A 21,899-nucleotide genomic window follows, 5' to 3' on the forward strand; every position below is an offset into this window, starting at 1 on the left:
CCTCACTGCGAGAGGCCAAGTTACAGGGAACCAGGCAGAGGGCCTTCTCGGTAGTGGCACCCACCCTGTGGAACGCCCTCCCATCAGATGTCAAAGTAATAAACAACTACCTGACATTCAGAAGACATCTGAAGGCAGCCCTGTTCAGGGAAGTTTTTAATATGTGACATTTTAGTGTATTTTTCATCTTTGTTGGAAGCCGCCCAGAGTGGCTGGGGAAACCCAGCCAGATGGGGTACAAATAAATCATCATCATCATCATCATCTTGCCCTTCAAATTCAGGTAGGTAGCTGTGTTGGTCTGATGCAGTCAGAATAAAAAAATAAAAGAATTGTCCAGTGGCACCTTAGAGACCAACTAAGTTTGTTCTGGGTATAAGCTTTTGTGTGTATGCACACTTCTTCTTGAAATGAAACTCAACATGCCCTGAAAGCACACTAGGAACCACGTAGCTGATTTTAAACAGTAATAATAATACCCACTTGGAGTTGAAAGTTCTTTAAAAGGTCAGAGAAAATAAAAGGTGACACACTTATTCACGGTAAGATGGAAGGGTGAGCCATGTTCTAGGTAATACCTTCTAGAGAAGGAAGGTATGCATACCTGAGTGAGAATACTTTTGTGGATCAGTTACTCTCACTTCTTAAAAAGCAGCTTGTTTCTTTGGGGCTGTGATCTGCTGCAGCTAAATAAGCGCTAGCCATGTCTGTGGCTCCTCTCCCTGCACACAGATGTCCATTCTTTGGATCCAGGCCTATTATATAACTGCCAAATAAGCATTAAAGCAACTTGGATTGCGTAATTTTCACATCACTGCTTGATTGTAGTCAACAAAAGCGCTCTTGTGTAATAATTTAAAGATTCTTTTTTCCCCCTTTTAAAAATGAGATTAAAGTGGAATGCTGTTGTAAACACTGCGAGAAGCTGCCAACATACTTTCCCTATCAAAAAGCGGCTCATTTCTAAAAATACCGCTCTGTAATGCTGACCTTTTTTATTATTTAAGAAAACAGGTTTGAGTTATTCCATTTTAATAAAGGATGTAGAACATTTCCAGAAAGACTATCCCGTTTGTTTTGATCTTCTATCAGGTGTAAATCAACACTAAGGAGACTCTGAAGCCCTCACCACTTCCTCTTGATTTTTAATTCCGACTCATCTTCATTGGTGAGTGGAGTGCTAGGCTCTGAATGGTTCAGGGCCCTCAGAGGTTTTCTTTTGTATGCTGCCTAAGAGAAACTGTCTATGCAAAACCCACCTGTTTATGGGTTATTTACATGAGACGAAATGAATACAGCGTATAATGATGCATTTGAATGAGCCTTTACGTGTTACCCTTGCCTTTATTAAAAGGTGGAATTTATTACTATGCTATCACAAGCTGGTCTCTGACTGTAATAAATTTCATGTACATGTTACTATCCTAACATGAGAAGAGAGCCACTACCCAAAGCACAAGACAGAAAACCAAAATTGTTAATGTACAGCATTCTAAACTGAAATTGAATCACACTAATAATGACTTTAAATACTATTAAGATATGAAACATGGGTATTTGAAAGGATATTTTCCTTCATCTGAACACACACACATCTTCATATACAGTGGTACCTTGGTTCTCAAACTTAATCCATTCTGGAAGTTTGTTCCAAAACCAAAGCGTTCCAAAACCAAGATGTGCTTTCCCATAGTAAGGAAAAATGGATTAATCTGTTCCAGACTTTTAAAAACAACCCCTGAAACAGCAATTTAACATGAATTTTACTATCTAACGAAACCATTGATCCATAAAATGAAAGCAAGAAACTATGTACTGCAGTCACACAATCGGTAGCTGAACTGGGTTCCGCACAGTCACAAAGAAAGCCGGAAAACGAAAACACAAAATAAATAGCAAAAACAGACAGACTTCAGCGTAACACTCAAACTGGAAGTGTGGCACTCAAATCAGAAGTGTAACAGTCAAAACGGAGCACGTTTGGCTGCCAAAAAAATTCGGAAACCAGAACACTTACTTCTGGGTTTGCAGTGTTTGGGTTCCAAGTTGTTTGAGTACCAAAGCGTTTGAGAACCAAGGTACCACTGTACTTCACTATAGAGACTGATATGAGAGAGACATGTTTTGTTACAGCTGGGGCAGATGAAGGTGTCTGGTTGTGCTGCTGCAGATGAACCATGGCATTTCTCTCTCTGCTCCTCCCGGCAGTCAATCCTCCTCTGGTCACTGCTGTGGATACACGTTCTGTCTGTCTCCAAGCACTGCGGTCATCTGCAAGGGATTCTCACATGACGAGGTTGATGTTGCCAGCCTCTATTGTCAATCTTTGTAACACAGAGTTCATCTGCCAGCGGAGGAGACCGATATTCAAATTCTCATTCAGCCATAAAACTCACTGGGTGACCCTGAGACAGTCACTGACTCTTAGCTTACTTTACAGGGCTGTGGTGAGGGTAGAAAGGTGGTATAGAAATACAATGAACATACTGTATTTTTCGCTCCATAAGACGCACTTTTCCCCTCCTAAAAAGTAAGGGGAAATGTGTGTGTGTCTTATGGAGCGAATGCAGGCGGGAGGCTCTGTCAGCGCTCCTTTTAAAGAGCCACGTGGAGTGTGTGTGCGGCTCTTGGGGGCTTTTCCCCGAGGAGGGAGAAGGGCTGCCCTTCTCCCTCCTCAGGGAAAAGCCCCCAAGAGCTGCACACATACTCCACATGCTCTTTAAAGGGAGCACGGCTCTTGGGGGAGCCCTAGCCACATGCAGCCTCTCCCGGGCTCCCCTTGTCCGGTAGAGGCTGCGCGCAGCTAAAGAAGGAGCCAGGACAGCAAGTGGGATCCATCCCACTGGCTGTCTTGGCTTATGCCGGAGAGGCCGTGCTGCGATCCCGCTGTTTTAGCTTCTGGCTTAGCCGCTCGAAGCCTCCGCAGGGTAGCGGGGAGCCTTCATCCCGCTCCCCTGCAGAGGCTTCCTGTGGCTATCCCTGGGAGGGCGGGCAGCTCGGTTCCTTCCCCCACCTCCCAGAAAAGCCCCCAAGAGCCGCGCTCTCTTTAAAGAGTGTGTGGCTCTTGCGGGAGGAAAGCCAGTAGGCCTGCTTTCGCTGAAGCCAGGAGGGCAAGCAGGATTGGTGCGCACCGATCCTGCTTGCTCTCCTGGCTTCAGGGGTAGCCCCACAAAGCCTCCTGAGCAAAGACGGAGGAGCGCTCCCTCTTAGCTCAGGATGCTTTGCGTTCCTTTCTTATTTCTTGTTTTCCTCCCCTAAAAACTGGGTGTGTCCAATCATCCAGTGCGTCTAATAGAGCGAAAAATACAGTAGATAGGATGATGGTATTGTGATTGTCTACAAAACTAAGGGTATGGAAGAAGGTGCAGGTCCTGATATATTTCTTTTATGTCTAGACTAATAGCCAATCTTTTTTTTTAGTTAACAGGTGCTTCCAACTTCTTTTGTCTATTTAAGGAAGAAAAGGATACTAACATCTAAGAAGTGTGCCATTTTCCAAGGGGAAGGGAAGTCAAAACAGCTGACGAGGATATCCACAACAATGTCAAAAAAAAAAGAGGTCTTCAGAGCAGTGATTAACATCTTAGTCAGTGTTCAGCACAGTAAAATGTCTGGTGCAGAAGAAAGCCTGCTTGTAATCTTTTGTTAGAAATGCATGATCTCACTACGAATAGATTCATGAGCGTGTTGAGAGATGGGTTTTATTACGAGCAAAGATAAGCAAGGAAAACAGATTGTAAAAGTCAGAACTTCTCAAACAAGGGTATGGAATCAGCTTTAAACTTCTGGGGTATGTCATGCTTTTCAAGAGAGATGCTTGACTGGAGAGGTTTATTAGCTTAGCCTGATGCAGTCTTGTGTGAGATCTACCATCCTACATCTCCCCAATAGTTTGCCCCTTTCCCTCCCTCCAACAAGACGCCAGAAACTGATCTCTTCAGTGGGATAAAAACCAATCATAATTAATTATACAGAGCTGAACTCAGAGCATGTTCTTGAACTCGGAACATGAAGGTCTAGATTGCATTGACTGAATATTCTGACTGATGGCTATTTGACCATGCTGCTCTTTCTAGAATCCCATTGAGGGAATGCTATTGGGGTTGGAATGGAGGAGTAGTCGGTAGGGAAAGATTATGCTTCCTCTTTGTTCCAATTTGTACCCTGTAGATAGCATCTTTTCAGGAGGTCCTGAAATGCCATAATCAGGCATTTAGTGTGGCAGCACTGATCCACCGGAACTCCCTCCTGTTACATATCAGAAAGTTGCCATCTCTGTGGTCATTTGGACGTCTGTTCAAGACAATCCTTTTTCAATAAGCCTTCTAAGTGGATATTTTTATCCCGCTTGGCATCAGTATTAGCTTTGAAATTGTTTTTATATCTGCAATTGTGATATAGTGTATTGTGAAATCACTTTGAGATGCTTCATAGGAAGCGATTCGTAAATGAAATTGATAATAGCAACAGCAACATAACGCTTTACTAAGTGTGCATGGGATTGTAGTATTCATGGTAGTTTTGACTTCCTACATGTAAGTTCTGCATATGGTAGTGGTCGAGAATCTTCTTGGGCCCAATTGCTTTTAACAGATATAATATTGGATGCACTGCTGTCTTGGTTTTTAAAAAATCTAATACATTTTTCTACATGTGTCGATTCTGTATAGACAGACGCTTTCCTAATTTCATTAGCAAGGGCTATCTTTTATGTTCCTTGATCCCACTATTCAACACACCCGCCCCTCCAAGTGTCTTGTGCATGTCTTCAGATCTCAAGAACAGAAATTCATTCTACAAAACCAGATATAGCTATTAGAATCATTGAATTGTAGAGTTGGAAAAGGCCCCAGGGGTCATCTAGTCCAACCCCATTTAATGCAGGAATCTCCATGACAGATGGCCATCCAACCTCTGCTTAAAAGCTTCCAAGGAAGGAGAGTCCATAACCTCCCAAGGGAGAGAGATCATCCCACCGCTGATCAGCTCTTACTGTCATAAAGTTTTTCCTGATGTTTAGTTGGAATCTCCTTGACTAAACTAATCTGGAAGCATATAGTCATGTGACCAGGCCCTGGGTGGGGTCCATTTGGGACTTTGGACAAGCACCCTGGCAGCTGCTCTTGGCTCAGTGCTTTGCCCTCCCCTCCGCAAACTGCAAGAGAAGGCTTCAATCAAAACAGTATCTTGTTATATAGCTTATCTTTCAATTCTATTACAGAAAGAGAAGACTTGGATTACTTGAAGCATCTGTGTGCCAGTTCAGAGCTGAAAAGCAACACCCACTGCCAACAAAATTGTTGCCTTCGGGCTTTATTTATTCATTTATTTAGGTAACTCCTGTGCTCCCCCGGAAAGGTATCTGCCGTGGGTGCGGGAGTATTAAACAAATTGTGAAGTCGGAGGGAAGTCTTGCCGAAGTGTTGTTTGAAGCAAAAGTGAAATAGAGAAATATATACAAGCTTTTAAACAAAGTACTCAATGCAAAATGAGCAGCAGGAAAGCTGTCACCAACACACACTCAACAAGGCATGTGCAATACATGAATGTTGCAAAGGTGGCGGCCCATGATAAGTGCTATTTCCAACCAAAAGAATGTAGGGAGCTGGCCTGTATTGAGCAAAGTGTTAGGCCACCTTGCCCAATAGATATACTGACTGGCTAGCAGCTTTCTGGCCAGAAGCACAGGTGGGCAGCACCTCACCTGTCATTCCCTCTTATGGGTGATCTGTAGAGGGCTGCATGCGAATGGTAGTCTATGGCTGATGATAGGCAGAGCCTGAGACAAAAGTGGTCTAGAATAACTAAGTTAAGCAAAGTTCATCCTGCTAGTGATGCAAAAAGGAATTGTTTTCCATTTCACTCTGCGTTTCTCGCCCGCAGCGCTGTTTCTGTTCTACTGCATTTCGTCTGCCAAAAATGATGCTATTTGCCTCACTGTCTGATGAGGCAAAACGATGCAACTTACATCAGTTACAGTGCCACTGTGGCAATCCCATTCCATTCATTTCAGTGCAATACAAACAGGGAAGAGTTATAATCAACTGTGTATCGATGATGGACTGAAAGCAACAGCAGTGAATACCAGTTATATTAGCAGGATTGATTTGCATCCCAGATATGGAGCAAATAAACAAACACCAGCGATTTCCACTCTGGTTTCTGTCTCCAAAAGCCCAACACCTGGCAGGGCTCTACAGAGTGTTTGGCAGAGGCAGGGGACCAGAGTAGTGCCCATAAGAGGGGACCAGTGACATATGGAGTGTGGCATCGCCTGCAAAGCTGGAGCCAGGGGAGGAGGGAGAGTTAAGGCATAACAAGGCATAAGAAGGTGCACCAGATGCGGTGGAAGAAGAGGCTGTTCAGCCGACAGGTGAGTCCATTAACTCACCTTCCCCATCCCTGCTGACTCCTAGAACCAGAAGGGGCATGAAAAGGGCAGAGCAGTGAAAACTTCAATGCAGGGGCAGTCTCAGATTGCAGTGATGCATCATGTCAGAGCAGGGTATATAAGCAGGAAGAGGGGAGGCACCCCACTGTTGATGCAACTGCTTCATAGGACCCAGATCTATAGACCACAGCATAGAGGCTAGAAGCGTATGTATCTGCAGCACTATGGAAGCTGCTGTTAAGTGTTTTTCTTGTCAGTAAAGAGTTAACTATCGGACACATGCCTTCCTGATCTGGGACAGCTATGACAGCACCCTGCTTCAGTTCTCAAGCCTATGCAGATCTATTCTGAACTAAGTTTGATCAGGTTGCTTTCCAGTAAGGGTTTATTTCTTTTGTGTTTTTATTACAAGAACCCAATACGGCAACTGCTCCAGAAAGCAAGTCAAAGTAATTTGTTTCCTACCTAATTTGTTCTTATGACTGCTGGGAGGAAACATTTGTTTTTCCCAAGCCATACCAATCAGGAATAAAAGAAAAAGAAAATATAAAACGGGCGGTTTATCAAATAAAACACCGCCCCTTCCGATTTTTCTGAAACTGGATAGAAAGAAGGGAAAGCAGACTGTTAAAAAAAGAATAATAAAAAAGGAACTGATCAAGAGGAAGGAACTCTGATGAGATTAAATAATGGGTTATTTCCAAGGGCTTCTGGGAGCTGCAGTTTGCCCACCTGTGATTTTAAATATTTACTCTCTCCCTACAAAATTTCCCTGCTCATTCAGTGCACCTGGTCATGGAGAAGTCAAGCCAATCCTCTTAGATGTCCACGTGGCAGCCAGCCTCACAAAATTCATTTGGGAAAGCAGATCCTCCAAGACAACAAAAGACCACCTCTCTCTGGCTGGTGCTTCCAAGGAGAGCCAACCAAGAAAGAAATGCTACAGAACTGAGCAGTGAGGGATGCATTGGAACCAGTCTCAGACTGGGGGAGATGGGTTTGGATCAGCTAGGAATGCAAACAGCCAAGTCACAAGGTTAATGAAAGGAAGGGGTACAAAATATCACATTTAATACTTTAAAAGCCTTGGTAATGGGGGGGGGGGGGGAGAGAATGCATGGTCCATTACAGCCAAGACCGTATCTATGCTTGAAAATCATGAGTTGCATTTATTAGTGTTATCATATCAACCACTGAAGCCTGAATGAAGAATTTTATCACTCTTGTTGAAGCAATGCTCCCTCTAGATGTCAACAGAATAGCAGTTCTGACTTCAGCATATATTGGTTATTCCCCACTTAGGAATCTGCATGGTAGGCAGAACTGAGATGTGAAATTGCTGATCATCTAATAAAAACATGTAACTTGTTCCTTAGACCAGTCTCCACACCAGAAGATTATGAAGTGGACAAACACCATTTTTAAAAAAGAGAGATGAGGGTTCTTAGGTTATTAAAATAAAGATGAGTTGACATAATGTCTGCTCTGGGTAAACTAATGGAAAACATTATATATATATATATATATATATATATATATATATATATATATTTGATGCATGTAGAAGAACAAATCTTAACAAATCTTCTTAAAGAAAAAGTATGGATTCTGTAAATAAGGCAGATCTTTAACCTTTTAGATTTCTTTGAGCATGTTAATTATCATGTCGATACAGGTGATCTCCTAGACATTGTATACTTGGACTTTCAAATGACTTTTAATTAAGACCCTCACCAAATGCTCATGAGCAAACTTAGCAGTCTTGGGACAACAGGACAGGACCTCTTATGAACTGTTAAAGTACAGGAAGCAGAGAGCAGGAATTGTCATTGGTTGCATATAAGAAATGGAGTCCCCAAAGTACAAGTAGATAAATAGGTACTGTCCCAGCGGGAAGGTAAACGGCGTTTCCATGCGCTGCTCTGGTTTCACCATGCGCTGCTCTGGTTTCATGCTGGCTACATGACCCAGAAAAACTACAGACAAATGTCAGCTCCCTCAGCTAGTAAAGCGAGATGAGCGCTGCAACCCCAGAGTCATTTGCGACTGGACTTAACAGTCAGGGGTCCTTTACCTTTACCTTTAAGTATTAATATTAGAACCAGTATGTTGCTTGTTTTTCTGACCCACCCACCCTTTTGCTCACTAGTCCATATTTTTTTGTTGCCATTCTGGTCTTGTTTAACCGCAATTACTGCTCTAAGGCAGAAGAAAAACAATTCTTCCAGCTCTACAATTCTCAGATTCTATGTGTTCTTGATATGTCTGGATCATGCTGAACTTGCGGCGATGGGTCAATATTTCAGGGTGAACTACCTGCTGTAACCTTCACAGATATCCTTTAACTGGCCTTAGACTTTCAGAGCTGTGAGACTTCACTTTGTGCTGCTTGCTTAACTGCTGAATCTATATAGTTCTGTGGTTCCCAAAAAAATCCATTGGCAAGCCCCGCCAGGGCCTGTAGCCTCTTTGTCAAAACACTTTGTCAGGAGCTTATCAAACATTGTTAATTGTCCAAGATTCTTTTCAGACTCCCTTTGCTATTATCAGTTGGCAAAAATCTGCATTTCACTGTCCAGTGAGGCATTACAAGTTCGCTTTTGCAAAACAGGGATGTTCTGGTATAGGCATGTTCAGCACACCACATTGTCGGCCCCTCCTGACCCATAGGCAAATTTGTAATTTTGAGAGTGTATCGTGGGCATTGTCCCTTCTGGTTGCCTCTCCCCTCCCCACTCCTGGCAGAGAAAACACACAAACACAAACACACTCACCCCCACACACCGCTTTTTCTAAAGAAAAACTGGATTCAGCAGAACTCTGATGGTTGCTGTTATTTTGCTTGTAGAGGTAGGTTCTGTGGCTTGTCCGGTTTGTTGTCGTTTTGTTTTTATACATTTAAAATTGGTGCTGACAATATTGGACGTTTTCAACCAGTCTTGTTCCAAGTCGCCTATGGCAACTAATAAATGGAACTAATAACATACAGGGTTATTCTTGCATGCATGGAACATATGGATGGCACTGTAAGTTGTGTCATTTTAGGAGGTGAAACTAAATTTTTGCACATTTCTCCAGTGAGGCGGTCTTAAAAATATATCTTTCGGTGTGAGGAATTCAATTCTGCTATTATTTTTGTGACAGGACAACGTTTAGCTTGGTAAGTCTACATTTGATGAAGAAGCACATAAGCTGCTTTCCAAAAGCCAAAGAATTTTAATTTAGGTATTGCTAAATAGTAATAATATATAACTGCAAGAACTTGGCAATCATTTTCAATGATGTTTATGCACTTTTAAACACATTCTACTAACCAAGCAAAACTAAATTATATTAATTTAACCGAAATACCTTTTGAATTCCCAAGTCATGTTACAATTTGGAGACACTCTCGCTTACCCAAGTCTACAAGTCAAATGTTTGAGTGAATGCAGCTTGAGTCATGAAATGTTGATGAGGCAGCTGAAAACAAAAATTAAAAAATGGAAGGTAGAAGAAAAGGGGGAACTGAACTGGCATAGGCCCCTTAGACTCTCTCAGGCAAGGGTAGCCTGTGCCCCCCCAACATTGGCCTCCGAAGTCTTATCACCTCTAGCCAGCAGAGCCAATGGTCAGGGGTGCTAGAAGCTGGAGTCAACAACATTTGAAGGGCCAAAGTCTCTCCATCCTTGGTTTATAACAAGTCATCTGGAATGGGATGGAGGATTGGGGAATACAGTGGTACCCGGGTTACATACGCTTCAGGTTACATAAGCTTCAGGTTACAGACTCCGCTAACCCAGAAATAGTGCTTCAGGTTAAGAACTTTGCTTCAGGATGAGAACAGAAATCATGCTCTGCTGGCGCGGCAGCAGCAGGAGGCCCCATTAGCTAAAGTGGTGCTTCAGGTTAAGAACAGTTTCAGGTTAAGTACGGACCTCCAGAACGAATTAAGTACTTAACCCAAGGTACCACTGTACATTTCTGATCTGCAGAGCTGCAAGTCCTCTTCCATATTGCTATAAAATATCCAGGATTGGGGCTGCTATAGCCGAGTGCTCCCAGGAAGAGGAATTACAATCACATTTTGGAACAAAATGTTGCAATGCACAAAAACCTGAGGACGTATGCCCCTGGGACATATTTTTATAAACACTCCCCAATGAAGGTTTTTATTTTTTGTTTTTGGTGGGAACGTGCTCTGAAACCTTGATAACTTTGAACATTTGGAACTGCAGGCTCATGATTAACCTAGCCAAACAGACAACACAGATGGATGGAGGGTTTCCGAGTATACTTTCAAATGTTGAAGCTGACCTTTACTTGGCTGCGTTGGCCGTTTTCTACGATGACTCCGGCTATTTGGCATTTATTCTGTGCCAACAGATTGGCACGACACACAGAACAAAGGCCACAACCCTTGCTAGATGGAGACGGGGAGGTCACTAATTGACAAGTCAGCAGGAAACGTTTATGAATGGGCAGGATCCAGACACAATTCAATGGCTTTCAGTGCGGTTGACTTCAAGAGCAACATCTAAGGAGCAGGGAGAAGACATTTACTTCAATGGCCCCTTTCAGCTGCCGAATAAGAATAGTCAGTCACCAGGAGCCCCCTAAACCATGAAAATAAAATGGAAAACAATTTATAAGTAGCTAAAACAAGACGGTTTTAGAAGGCAATGCTTCTGAATAAGAGCTGCTGGAAACCACAGGAGAAGAGAAGGATCTTGCTGTTGGCTCCTGCTCCCTGATTTCCCAAAGGCAACTCCTCAGGACACTGTGAGATCAGAATGCTGAATGAGATGGGGCATTGGTCTGATTCAACAGGCTCTTCTTATGTACCTTGGTTCTCAAACGCCTTGGTACTCGCATGTTTTGGCTCCCAAATGCTGAAAACCCAGAAGTAAGTGTTCCGGTTTGCGAATGTTCTTTGGAACCTGAGCATCTGACGTGGCTTCCGATTGAGTGCAGGAAGCTCCTTCAGCCAATCGGAAGCCGTGCCTTGGTTTTCGACCATTTTCGGAAATCGAATGGACTTCTGGATTACGTTCGAGAACCAAGGTACGATTGGACTTATGATCATGTATAGGAGTGAAAGGCACAGTTGTGTAACAATTTCTCCAAACAAATTATGACAGCAATAACTCCTGGACTGTTTCCTGTTTCATTTATCATCAGAACAAAATGGAGAATTTCTCGCAGATGGCAGCTGTAGATCCTCCGACACCTTCATTTGACTTTTCAATCCATTGTTAATCTTTTTCTGTTTCATAGTTCTTCCACAAGAGCATAATCGGTGGAGCTATGCTACAAGGGGTTTGTTGCTCCCAAAGACTGCAATCCAAAGGGAAGGTTTCAAAATTTTTAAAAGGGTGACTATGTCACTGCTCAAAAAAATGCAGCTCACAGCCAAGACCAACAACAATGTATTACATTTTAATTTTCTTGGTATCTGCTGCTTTTGAGGCCAAAAAGAAGCAAATTATTTTTTTTAAAAAAATGTGCTTATCCCTTTCAGTATGACATGCAGTGCCATTCTAAGTACATAGAATTGCTTGACTGAACTCCATATGATTTACTGCCTAAGTGTGTGTAGGACTGCAGTCTTAAAATATCCAGAGATTGTAGCGGGATTTTAATTTGCTTATTTATTCAAAATCTTTTTACCCATCTCTTCAGCCAAAGAAAGGTTCGCAGCTTCAAGATTCAGTATGACTTTTTAAAAAAGATATGAAAAATTGTCAACTTGTTGCACAAGAGATATATAAAACTCAAACTTATTAATCAGCATTTTATTAAATAATTCACATTATTGACATTAAAACACTGTAATTATATAACATAAATGCATGGTAGGATAAACACCTTAAAACATTATGAAGTCACCCTGGGAATGGGGAAGCAAAGTATTTCTTCTGGAATAATGAATAAACTGGTTTCCATTTCAACATAACTTCATCTTTGTCCCCCACCCTTTTACTTATATGTTAATTTTGCTGTTAAATCAAACATCTCAAACTTTTGCTAGGCACTGTGTGGTGACCAACACACTTGTTCCACCAGCGGGAGGTGGTGCAGCAGAACTTTGCCCATCTCCCCCCACTCAATCTGGGTGGTTTTCAATGCCAGTCCTATCTATGCAGAGTAGATCCACTGAAATGAATAGACACAACTAACTTAGGTTCATTAATTTCAGTGGGTCTACTCTAAATAAGACTTAGTTGAAAACAACACTCTGGAACAGAACTGACCAGATGATTTAGTTGGATACTGACCATTCTTTTGCTATCTGAGGTTATTATTAATTTTTTGTAATTGCTGTCCCTTTGTGTGACACTGAGGTCACACTCCGAGGGCGGTTCTCTCACTGCGAGATGTGAGGTTACAAGGAACCAAGCAGAGGGCCTTCTGGGTGGTGGCATCCACCCTGTGGAACGGCCTCCCTTCAGATGTCAAGGAAATAAACAAGTATCTGACTTTTACAAGACATCTAAAGACAGCCCTGTCCAAGTAAACAGCTATTTTCATGGAGGAGGGTCAAGATATTAACTGATGTGCATGAAATTTCATATATAGCTATATAATCCCTAGTGTAGTAAGATAAGACCTTTGGAGCAGGCATTTTCAAAAAAGTTTTTTTTATGAACCACCCTAGTAGGGCAGTAATTGTTCCTTGATAATTTGTCACTCCCTTCCATGATGGCACCTGGGGCTGCCCCACCCCTGCCTTCCTACGCCCCTGGGAGACGCTCCTTCAGGTATACTGGACTGAGGCCGTTTAGGGCTTTAAAGGTCAGAACCAACACTTTGAATTATGCTCAGAAATGTACTGGGAACCAATGTAGGTCTTTATATGTGTGTCGTATGGTCTCTACATCCCTCATGGTTTGAAAAGCAGTGTTCACAGTAAGGGAGCTACAATTCAAAGCTATCCTGTTATTGCTTAGGAAATGCTGTGTTTTCATGCCTTTATCCCCAAACCAGCTTCCATCAGAATTGAGAAAAAAGAATGGCCTAGCCGTGTTTTAAGTGGGCAGTGTTCAAACCTAGTTCACAATGAATCAGATCACTTAATCCACCAAGCTCATGGGACAATGATATGAGCGAGGCATCTTTTTTTCTGATGGGCAGCATTTTCCCCTGGTCTCAGACAACTCTTTTGACTGTGGGCTTGAAACGGGGATATGCCAAAACACGTGCCAGTGACCTGCAAGCACCGACTTCCACCTTCCTTAACTGGTATGCACACGACAGGCAGCAATGCCACCGGTGAAGCCTGGGTCACCTCACTGCCTCCTGCCGCTGCTGGGAAACAAGTTTCTAAGATGCCTGACCTGGGGCTTTGGGAGAAAGGCAGCAGCAGCAGCAAGGCCTCAGAAGGCGGCGTCCAAGGGGAAATGCTGTGGCGCACAGCGCCATCTGCTTACCGCTGCCTCCGGGCGAGCGCCGGAGGAATCACCCCGAGCAGCCGCGGGGCTGGCTTTGCGCACATGATCGCGACGCTGTTATAAGAGAAGTAGCGGGAAAGGAGGCTGCTGAGCCCAGAGGACGGGAACTTCGCTCACCTCTGTGCCGCAGCGGAGCTGGGTAGGAACTGGCGCCGGGATCCCTCCGTGGAGAAGCAGCAGCAGCAGCAGCAGCAGCGCGCGGGGCCGAACGCGGCTCTCCAAACGCGCGCCGGGCAGCAGCGACTGCAGCGCGGCTGCAATCCCCAAACTTCGCCGGGCTGCCCACGTGTTTCCAGGTTGTTTAGTGGGCAGCAGAGGCGAGGCGCTCGGCTGACCTGCCGTCGGGGGAGCGAAGGAGCTGGCCGGCGGAGTGCACAGGGTGGCGCCCGCCGTCAGGGAAGGTAAACTCCGCTTTTGCGCGCCTAACGACTAGGGATTGCGCCTCTCCAGCCCCTGATTCAAAGCGAGGTTTCTCTTTCGGTCTTCCTCTTTTCCCCCTCCTCCTTCCTCCCCCACCCCCGCGTTATTTAAAGCACCTCTGAGCGTCTCGGTCGTTAAGGGGGCGAGCCCGGCTGCCCTGTCGAGAGGAATCAGCGCACTCTTGAATTGGGGGCAGGGTGTGGCTACGTTTGGGGTTAGCGCGGTTTCGTTCCTGCCGGGGCGCGCTTCCTGCGCACGAGGTTTAAAAGGCCCTGGTTGCGAGCGGCGGGGCTTCTTCCCCAAAACACGTGCGCGGGATCGGCTGCTTCGCGCTCACCTGGAAGGCCAGGGAAACGCCGCGCGAGGTTTGCGCCCCGGAGAACGCGCGTCGAGGATCGGGCTGCGAGGCTCGTCGGAATCGAACGGACCCAACCTGGAGATAACCAGGATCGGGCGGCGTCGATCCCACCTTGCTTCCAGGGAACCTTAAAGGTTGATCTACTGGGGGGCGGGCGGGGGGGGGGGGAGCCGGAGCAAAGGAATGGCTTAGATCTATACTGTCCGCGTTCATGCGGATCCAGCCTTCGAAATAGGTTTGGTTACTAGTGATGCAGCCCGTTGTCTGGTTGGTTACTCTAGAGTAAACGCCGTCGGAGTCAAGGTTGCTTACTCCCAAGAGTGTGCAAAGCCCAACGGGCGGTTCTGGACGTGTCTACTCGGAAGTAACCCCGGTAGAGTTCCGCGGGGTTTACTCCCGTGTAATTGAGTATACAGGGTTGCAGGCAGTCTTAAAACTATTGATCTCTCCGTATGATGTCTCTGTGTGTGCGCGCGCGTGTTTAACGTTTATTTCCTTCCTCCGTCTTTCAGGTCCGAGGAGATGCTGGAAGTTGCCGGGACTTCGCTGGATGTACTAAGGGGCTCCGGAGGCGTGTGAGCTACTTGGCTGCAGCTGCTGCTGCTGCCGCCGCCGCGGTTCCGCCTTGAGCGCCTCGCTCTGCCTTGTCCCCTCGCCGCCTGCAAGGAGGGCGGTTTCTGGTGACTCCCCGGCGCCGCTGCCGGCGACCTGCAGCCCCCGTCCTTTTGCTGCTGCTGCCGCGAGTCCCCGGAGCCGAAGGATGCAGTTCCGTTTCTTCTCTTTTGCCTTGATCATCCTGAACTGTATGGATTACAGTCACTGCCAAGGCGGCCGCTGGAGACGCAGCAAGAGAGGTGAGTAGCGTCTTACCCAGCCTACTCCGGACCTCCCCCCCCCCCCCCCGGCTCTACATCTTTCCTCAAGCTGGCTGGCTTCCCTTTTCCCCACTTGGTTTTGCCCGTTTGTGGCCTCCGGTAGCTGACATGGCATCCGAGTCTCTCCCAGCTTTAAAAGGCTGCATAGGGTTACTTTGGTTCATTTGGCCTTCCCTTTCCATGGAGGAAAAAAGAAAGTTCCCTTTCTCACAAGCTTCCCCCCTCCCAATAGAGGGATACCCCATTAAAAGCCCTTGAGCCCTTCCTGTCTGATTCAGACATCCTAATCCTAATTAGGGTCATTCATAAATCGGTCCCAGGCATGTGGGTAACAGGCTGATCCTATATATATGCACCTTCACACAGAAGCAAATTGTGCTGCACTCAGTGGATTTTGCGGTAAGTGTGCACAGGACCACAGCCTTGCTGCAGAGCCGTAGGTGGGGGTGGGGAGGCTGGCCAGGGTTTTTTTTTTTTTGCCCAGGCAAAGCCTCCAGAGGGGTGCCATTGAGACTCCCATCCTGTGTGTGTGCATGCAAATGCACATGTGTTGTGTGTGTGCCAAACTGGGTCTCTGACCCAGGTGAAATAAAGCCTAGTTTTGCCCCTGGTGTAGGATTGGGGTGGGGAAAGTGCATTTTTAGCCACCTGAAATTGCACGGCCTGTTATGCTTTAATGCCTTGTAGTTGCTCTGTTGGAACGGCAGTCAAGGTGGGCTAAAAAGTTGTTAAACAATTCCCACCCCCGTGTGCTGGCGATTGTGAATCAGAGCTGGAGGATGCTAATGATTGCAAGCAAGTTTACATGGAGTACAGGATGTGACCTTTCTATGTAGAGAGCTCATGGGCCAAGCGAAGGAAACGCGAGCTAATTGCAGATAATAATTTTGCTCTAGGTGTTCTGAGCTGAACATGCCCTCCCTCCCTCTAGGCTGGTCCCTCGGGGGGATTGACAGAGGTTAACTTTTTCAATTAGAGTCATTGAATAAGGTCTTTAAAAATAAATAGTGTGTGTGTATATATAAGGGATGGTGTGTGGCAGTCTGAGTTTGCCGCATAAATCCATTCATTGGCAATGGGTCTCCTAGACCTAGAGAATATTAGGCAGTAGGTTGTCTTGTAGGAAATAAGAGTCTGATCCTCTACATGCATAGTCACACAGATTTCAGTGGGACTTTGTTCTCGCTAAGTGTGCAGTGGATTGCAGCATTAGCATCTGATTTCTAGATAGTGATCAAAGAGTGACAGTAAATCCTTTAATGCGGGCAGTAATAGTGATTGTCTGCTATACATGCTCACAACTGAACGCTGCTCACTTTCACGGCTGATCTGTGCTAACTCGTGACTCCCGTGCATTTTTGTAAGTGTACCTTGTAACTTTCCTGCTTTTAAGGGTTGCGAGGAATTCTCTCTCCAACAGAATAGGGGAGAATTCCACAGCTAGCCAGGCATGGTGGCCCCCATTAGTCCCTCCATCAGCTGGCATTCATTTCACCTCTTTTTTTAGTTTAGTGCGTTGCTCCCCAGTTCACAGCATAGAATGACAGGACTGTTTTGATGCTGCTGCTTTGAGCTGTTGCTTATAGAACAAACTCATTTGCTGGGCCTCTCCTGTTTGGGAAATCAAGAGAATGTGGGAAATCTATTCTCTGTTGGTACTCTTTGCTGCTCCAAGAAGACGGTTGCAGCTCAGTAGTGATTCATCGAGATCTACCTAATAACTTGAGGATCTGTTTCTCACTCTCTTCAGTGACTGGCAGCCCTATCATTTCCAGAAGACATATGCCAGCAGATGTAGAAAGTTGCTTTTTGGGGGAAATTTGATAGTTTGAGTACAGCAAGTCACTTTCCTCCAGGTCCCATTACGTCGTTAACCCATTTCCACTGGTTTTCCCCCCTGTCCCCTCACCCAATGTTCTGCGGCTTGACTCACTCGTTTGAGTTTGCTTTATTAAAGCAGCCTTGAAAAGGAGTCTTTAAAAAGAAGGAAAAAAAGGAACACATGGGCTTAAAACTTTGCCATTTATGGCACATTAATGGCCAAAAAAGGAGTGTGTGTGTGTGTAAATGACAAGAGGCAACTCTCATTCCTGATTTCCTAGAGCTATATCTGAATTAGCTGTGGGCGACTAGAGACAGGCGACTATTTACTAGGTGACTAGTAAGCTGTTCCATGAATATACTTCTGACTTTAAGGGTGTTTTGTGTTCCTTGCCGTTGAGACTTTAAGCTGGAGAGAGGGGCAAGGGAGGGAAGTAAGTATGAAGTTACTTTTGCTTTCTGTTTCGTGTTTTTTCTATCTTTTCACATCTTCTTCACGGGGGATGCATTAGCTATCGTTGCACAGAGAGCATATGCATCTCCTCGCAGGATAGATACACCAGCCTCACATGTGACATGCTGCAAAGAAGTGTGAAACAGGAAATAGAAGTTGGTTGCACTTCCTGTTAACCACACTGCTTGGAATGGTGTGAGTTACTTTGTGGTGTGGCTGATGTGGTATCCTGGTTTGTGGGCCAGAATATTTGTTTGGATCATCTTGTCTTCAGTCCCTTTCCAGCACTAGTGTGATCCCTTCATACTCTCTTATCTCGTTTGCAGTCCTGTAATACTTGCCAGAGAGAAAGTCCTAATTGTGAATTCAGCGGGTTTTGCTTCTGGGTAAATAATCACAGGCTTGCACCCTTAGTACTTGCAGTGATTATATTTCTAGGACCAAACACCCGTGTGTTGGGCTGTGTTCACACATTACGGTCAACGGGTGTACAACCTGTGTACAGCTTGAGCTGCACGTTTACTTGTACGGTTATTCACAGGTAGTGTTCCACAGGTTGACTGTCCATGTACGTAACAATTGAGCTGTACAGATCAACGAATCTGTTACTTCTCACAAATGCTTGTGTGTTTATAGAGACCTCTTGCATCAGTGTTAAGCCTAACATGTGAATGAACCAAACATCTCCTCCGGTTGGTGAGATGGCTTGTTTCTGTTCAAAACAGACCAATCTTTGCATCTTCAGTCTATTCTTTTTGACCTCCTGTTTGGTGACAGAGCACTAAGATTCTTTTATTTCCCTTGGGTGATCACTCTCCACCACTCCGATCCTTGGCTTCAGTTGCCACAGTTGTCACTGCAGTTCGAATTTTGTGCGTATCGCAGTTTGTGTCCCAAGTGAAGTTCTGAAGCACTCAAACCCATTGTCTCGCCTCAAGAAAAGAAAGACTCCACTTAATTTCTTTCCTGCTGGTTGCCTTGAAGCTGACCAAGCGACTTTAATATAAAACTGTTTTCTTTTAAGCTTTGCCTGCAGGGAAGTGGTAGTAGATTTGGATTATATAGATTAAATTGTAGCATGCTAATGACTTGAAAGTTGTTCTTTGGAGTGTGGAGCTCGCCTTGATTGCTTTCTAGCCTTATAATATTTGGGTTTGTTTAGGCCTTTGATTTAATGACATCTTGTTTGTGTATATAAGTATTTATTGGGTGTCTTTGAGGGATTTTTAAATTGTGCTATTTCTAGATTTTTTTGTTTACAAAAGTTTACAGAAATCAGCAAAATATACAAAGACAACTCAATCCGTAAAACAAATCCAAATATATATATATATATTTTAAAATAACAAACAGCATCAATATTACCAAACCAGCCTAAAAATGGACCAACATGAAATTAATATAAAAACCATGCTAAAACAGCAAAGGGAAGGTAATTTGTGCACTAAAACTTATAATTGAAACTGAAAGGAATAATCCTTCCATAGTGGGTCACGACAGAATTTTTTAAAATGAAATTAATCAGACACATTGAGTTACATCTGTGCTCTGCTAATTGCAGGTGGCTTCTGTTGAAATCAAGGGGAGGAGTTTGCAATGATGTAGCTAAAGCACCATTTATTTCAAGTGCAATTAGTTTAGTCTGGATCCAGCCCATCCAAACTACAATCTGGAAAGCAGCTAAAGTAGCTTCAGCAGTTAAACAAAGTGTGCAGAAAAACAGCACTAAAAACTGGCAGTGAAGCATAAAGAATTAAAACACGCAAACAACAGCAGTTAGATGCAGAATAGTGGAAATGTCAATTAAAAGCAGGTTAGAATAAAAAGCTCTTCAGTGTCGGTTTCAAGGAAACACCAACGGAGGGGCCACTCCTTCCCCTGCCTAGGAAGGGAGTTCCAAAAGAAAAGCACTATGTATATATCTTGAATATATACATGTATGGAGCCAATGCTGAAAAGGCCCTGACAGTAATGCTCACCAATCTAATACTGTTTAATACCATACATTTAAAGGAAATGACTTTCCCTCCATAAAAGTCCTGGGGACTAGTTTGTTAAGGTACTTGAAAATGTAACTTTCCCAGGATTCTTTGGGAGAAGTGATGTGCTTTAAATGTACATTGCAAATGTGATCTTTGTTAGAGTTGAAGAGGAAGCTATGTAACCCAGTGTCAAGTCTTGGTTGACATGTTGTTAATTTGATGGTTTTGTCTCAAAATGTATGCAAGGGGTACTTTTGCTTTCCTATACTGTAAAGGACCACGATGCTAGTTTTGCCTGTGGCAAAATAATAATTATAATACACACACCCCCAATCCTCAATTGTACATTGTTTGTTGAAGTCCGCCACACAGCAGAAATAACCTTTTACTCTTAGTGCTCTGCGCATGAGCACAGTGGGTAAAAACAAGCTAGAGTAACTGTTTCACATTATCCCATCTCGCTGCTTGCTCTGTGTGGATGGTTTTAGAGTGTCTGAACAATGCATGTAAATCTTGCCCGGTGAGATGATTGTACTGTCGTGAATGGTGACATCCTTTCAGCAAATGGTGTATAATATTGAACCCCAGGATGAGCAGGTATTTGGGCTTAACAAGGATACATAGGGAAGTAACCGAATCTTTAGGCTCAATAAATGTTTCGCTTCGTCTCTTTCCATCAGCAAGAGGCCGTAGCTGACAGAACAAGCGAAATGTTGATATAACAGCACCCATGTGGACAGAAACACACACTGCACCTTTTCACCTGCGTCGCTTTGAAAAGGTCTGTGGGGAATGCATATACTTTTCCCCTTTTTATCTCCGAAAATCCACCTACCATTTAAAAATCAATTTTGTATGTAGTTCTCTCTTCCTCCTCCAATAAGTTTTTCCAGGTTTTGTCGGGTAACGTTAAAACCCGGTCGCTTTTTTTGCTAAAGCTTTGTGAAATACAACTGCAGGTTTTCAGGAGTGCATGAAAACTGCACTGAGGATCGAGTAGTCCTAAGAAATTTGGGATGGCAAAATTGTGCAAAGTAGTGTTCTCTGTAGAAGTGTAGCATGTTGATTTTTTCCCCTGACGTTCCCCCTCCACTTTCTACCAGGTAGCTTAAACTTTTTTTTTCCTTTTTGGTAGTGAGTGGTTAAAACATCATACTCTTCTTTTGATTAGTGACCAGTTGAATTTCCTTTGTCAACATAAAAGCTGTAGTGTGTGCCTTTAATTAAATGTGGAACTACCTCAGACCCCAGGCTAGACGGTCTTTTGCAAGACGGCTTAAGAACTGCGTAGCAGGAGAACCTAAATCTAACCCGCGTTGTGCGAATTATCCCCCTCTTCTACTCCCCTCCTGCTAAAAAGAAAAAAGAAAGTCCCATAAGCTGGTTTTAATTGATCCCATGTTCCCGAGTTGATCTTAGACCAGTGGTTGTGTTTATGGGATGACTGGCTTGCCCCAAAGAGATTGAGTCTAGCTTAGCTTCTTGTTGGATGTTCAGATATTGGCTGCATAAGAATTGGTGTTGACAGCTGACTTATTGAAGTTAGTCTGTGCTGTCACTCCTGGGCTTTTTATTGTGGTCTATGAAAATGCAAAGTGTTCAGCTAATTTAAAGGAATGTGTACTAGGATGTTAATGGCTAATCTTTGCGTATAGCAGAGGGTAAAAGCGATGCTTACTGCAGAATGCCGAAACATGGAATTAAGATTCCTGTAACAATTTCCCCTGTGCGCGCACACACCCACCCATCTGCAAATAATCAGGCACACACTGTGGGGTACTGGCATGTAGAACCTTCCTGGCTCTCTCTTGTGTCTCTTATGTGATCTCAGATGCTCCATAATATCACTTTCTTAATGAAATAAAATTCCTGGCGTAGATCATCTCCTCTGTGGAGTCGCATCCAGTCGAGAATGGCAAGCAAATCTGTCATTTCTTTTGACTAATGGTATTTAAAATACAGCTTAAAAAACACACACAGGCAGAATGAAATATATATTCATATGTCTGTATGTACAAGGCTGGATTTTAGCAAATATTCTTCTGGGAGGTTATGGTGGCTGTGCTATATAGAGTTTCACAAACCATCCAATTTGTTTGTTTTCCTAGCCATGTACACTAGGGGCTTTCTGGAATTCATAAAATATGCTGGGTCTCTTGAGTTATTTG

At 44.1% G+C, this 21,899-nt stretch overlaps 1 protein-coding gene across 2 annotated transcripts in view; it reads left to right on the forward strand.

Moving 5' to 3' along the window:
• Positions 1-13,804: 13,804 nt before the first annotated feature.
• RSPO2 (R-spondin 2) overlaps positions 13,805-21,899 on the forward strand; it is a 114,734-nt gene continuing 106,639 nt past the window's right edge. The window contains exons 1-2 of one of the 2 annotated variants that reach the window (XM_083450738.1): positions 13,805-14,222; positions 15,112-15,453. In XM_083450738.1, the coding sequence (XP_083306864.1) occupies positions 15,360-15,453 (94 nt within the window). In that variant the 5' untranslated portion in view covers positions 13,805-14,222; positions 15,112-15,359. Of the gene's footprint in view, positions 14,223-14,448; positions 14,734-15,111; positions 15,454-21,899 lie in introns of those variants that run through there. The other variant, XM_083450737.1, reaches the window with a different exon arrangement.

This window comes from Podarcis tiliguerta, assembly GCF_965153285.1.
Source record: "Podarcis tiliguerta genome assembly, chromosome: 7".
In the NCBI taxonomy this organism is placed as follows: Eukaryota; Metazoa; Chordata; class Lepidosauria; order Squamata; family Lacertidae; genus Podarcis; species Podarcis tiliguerta.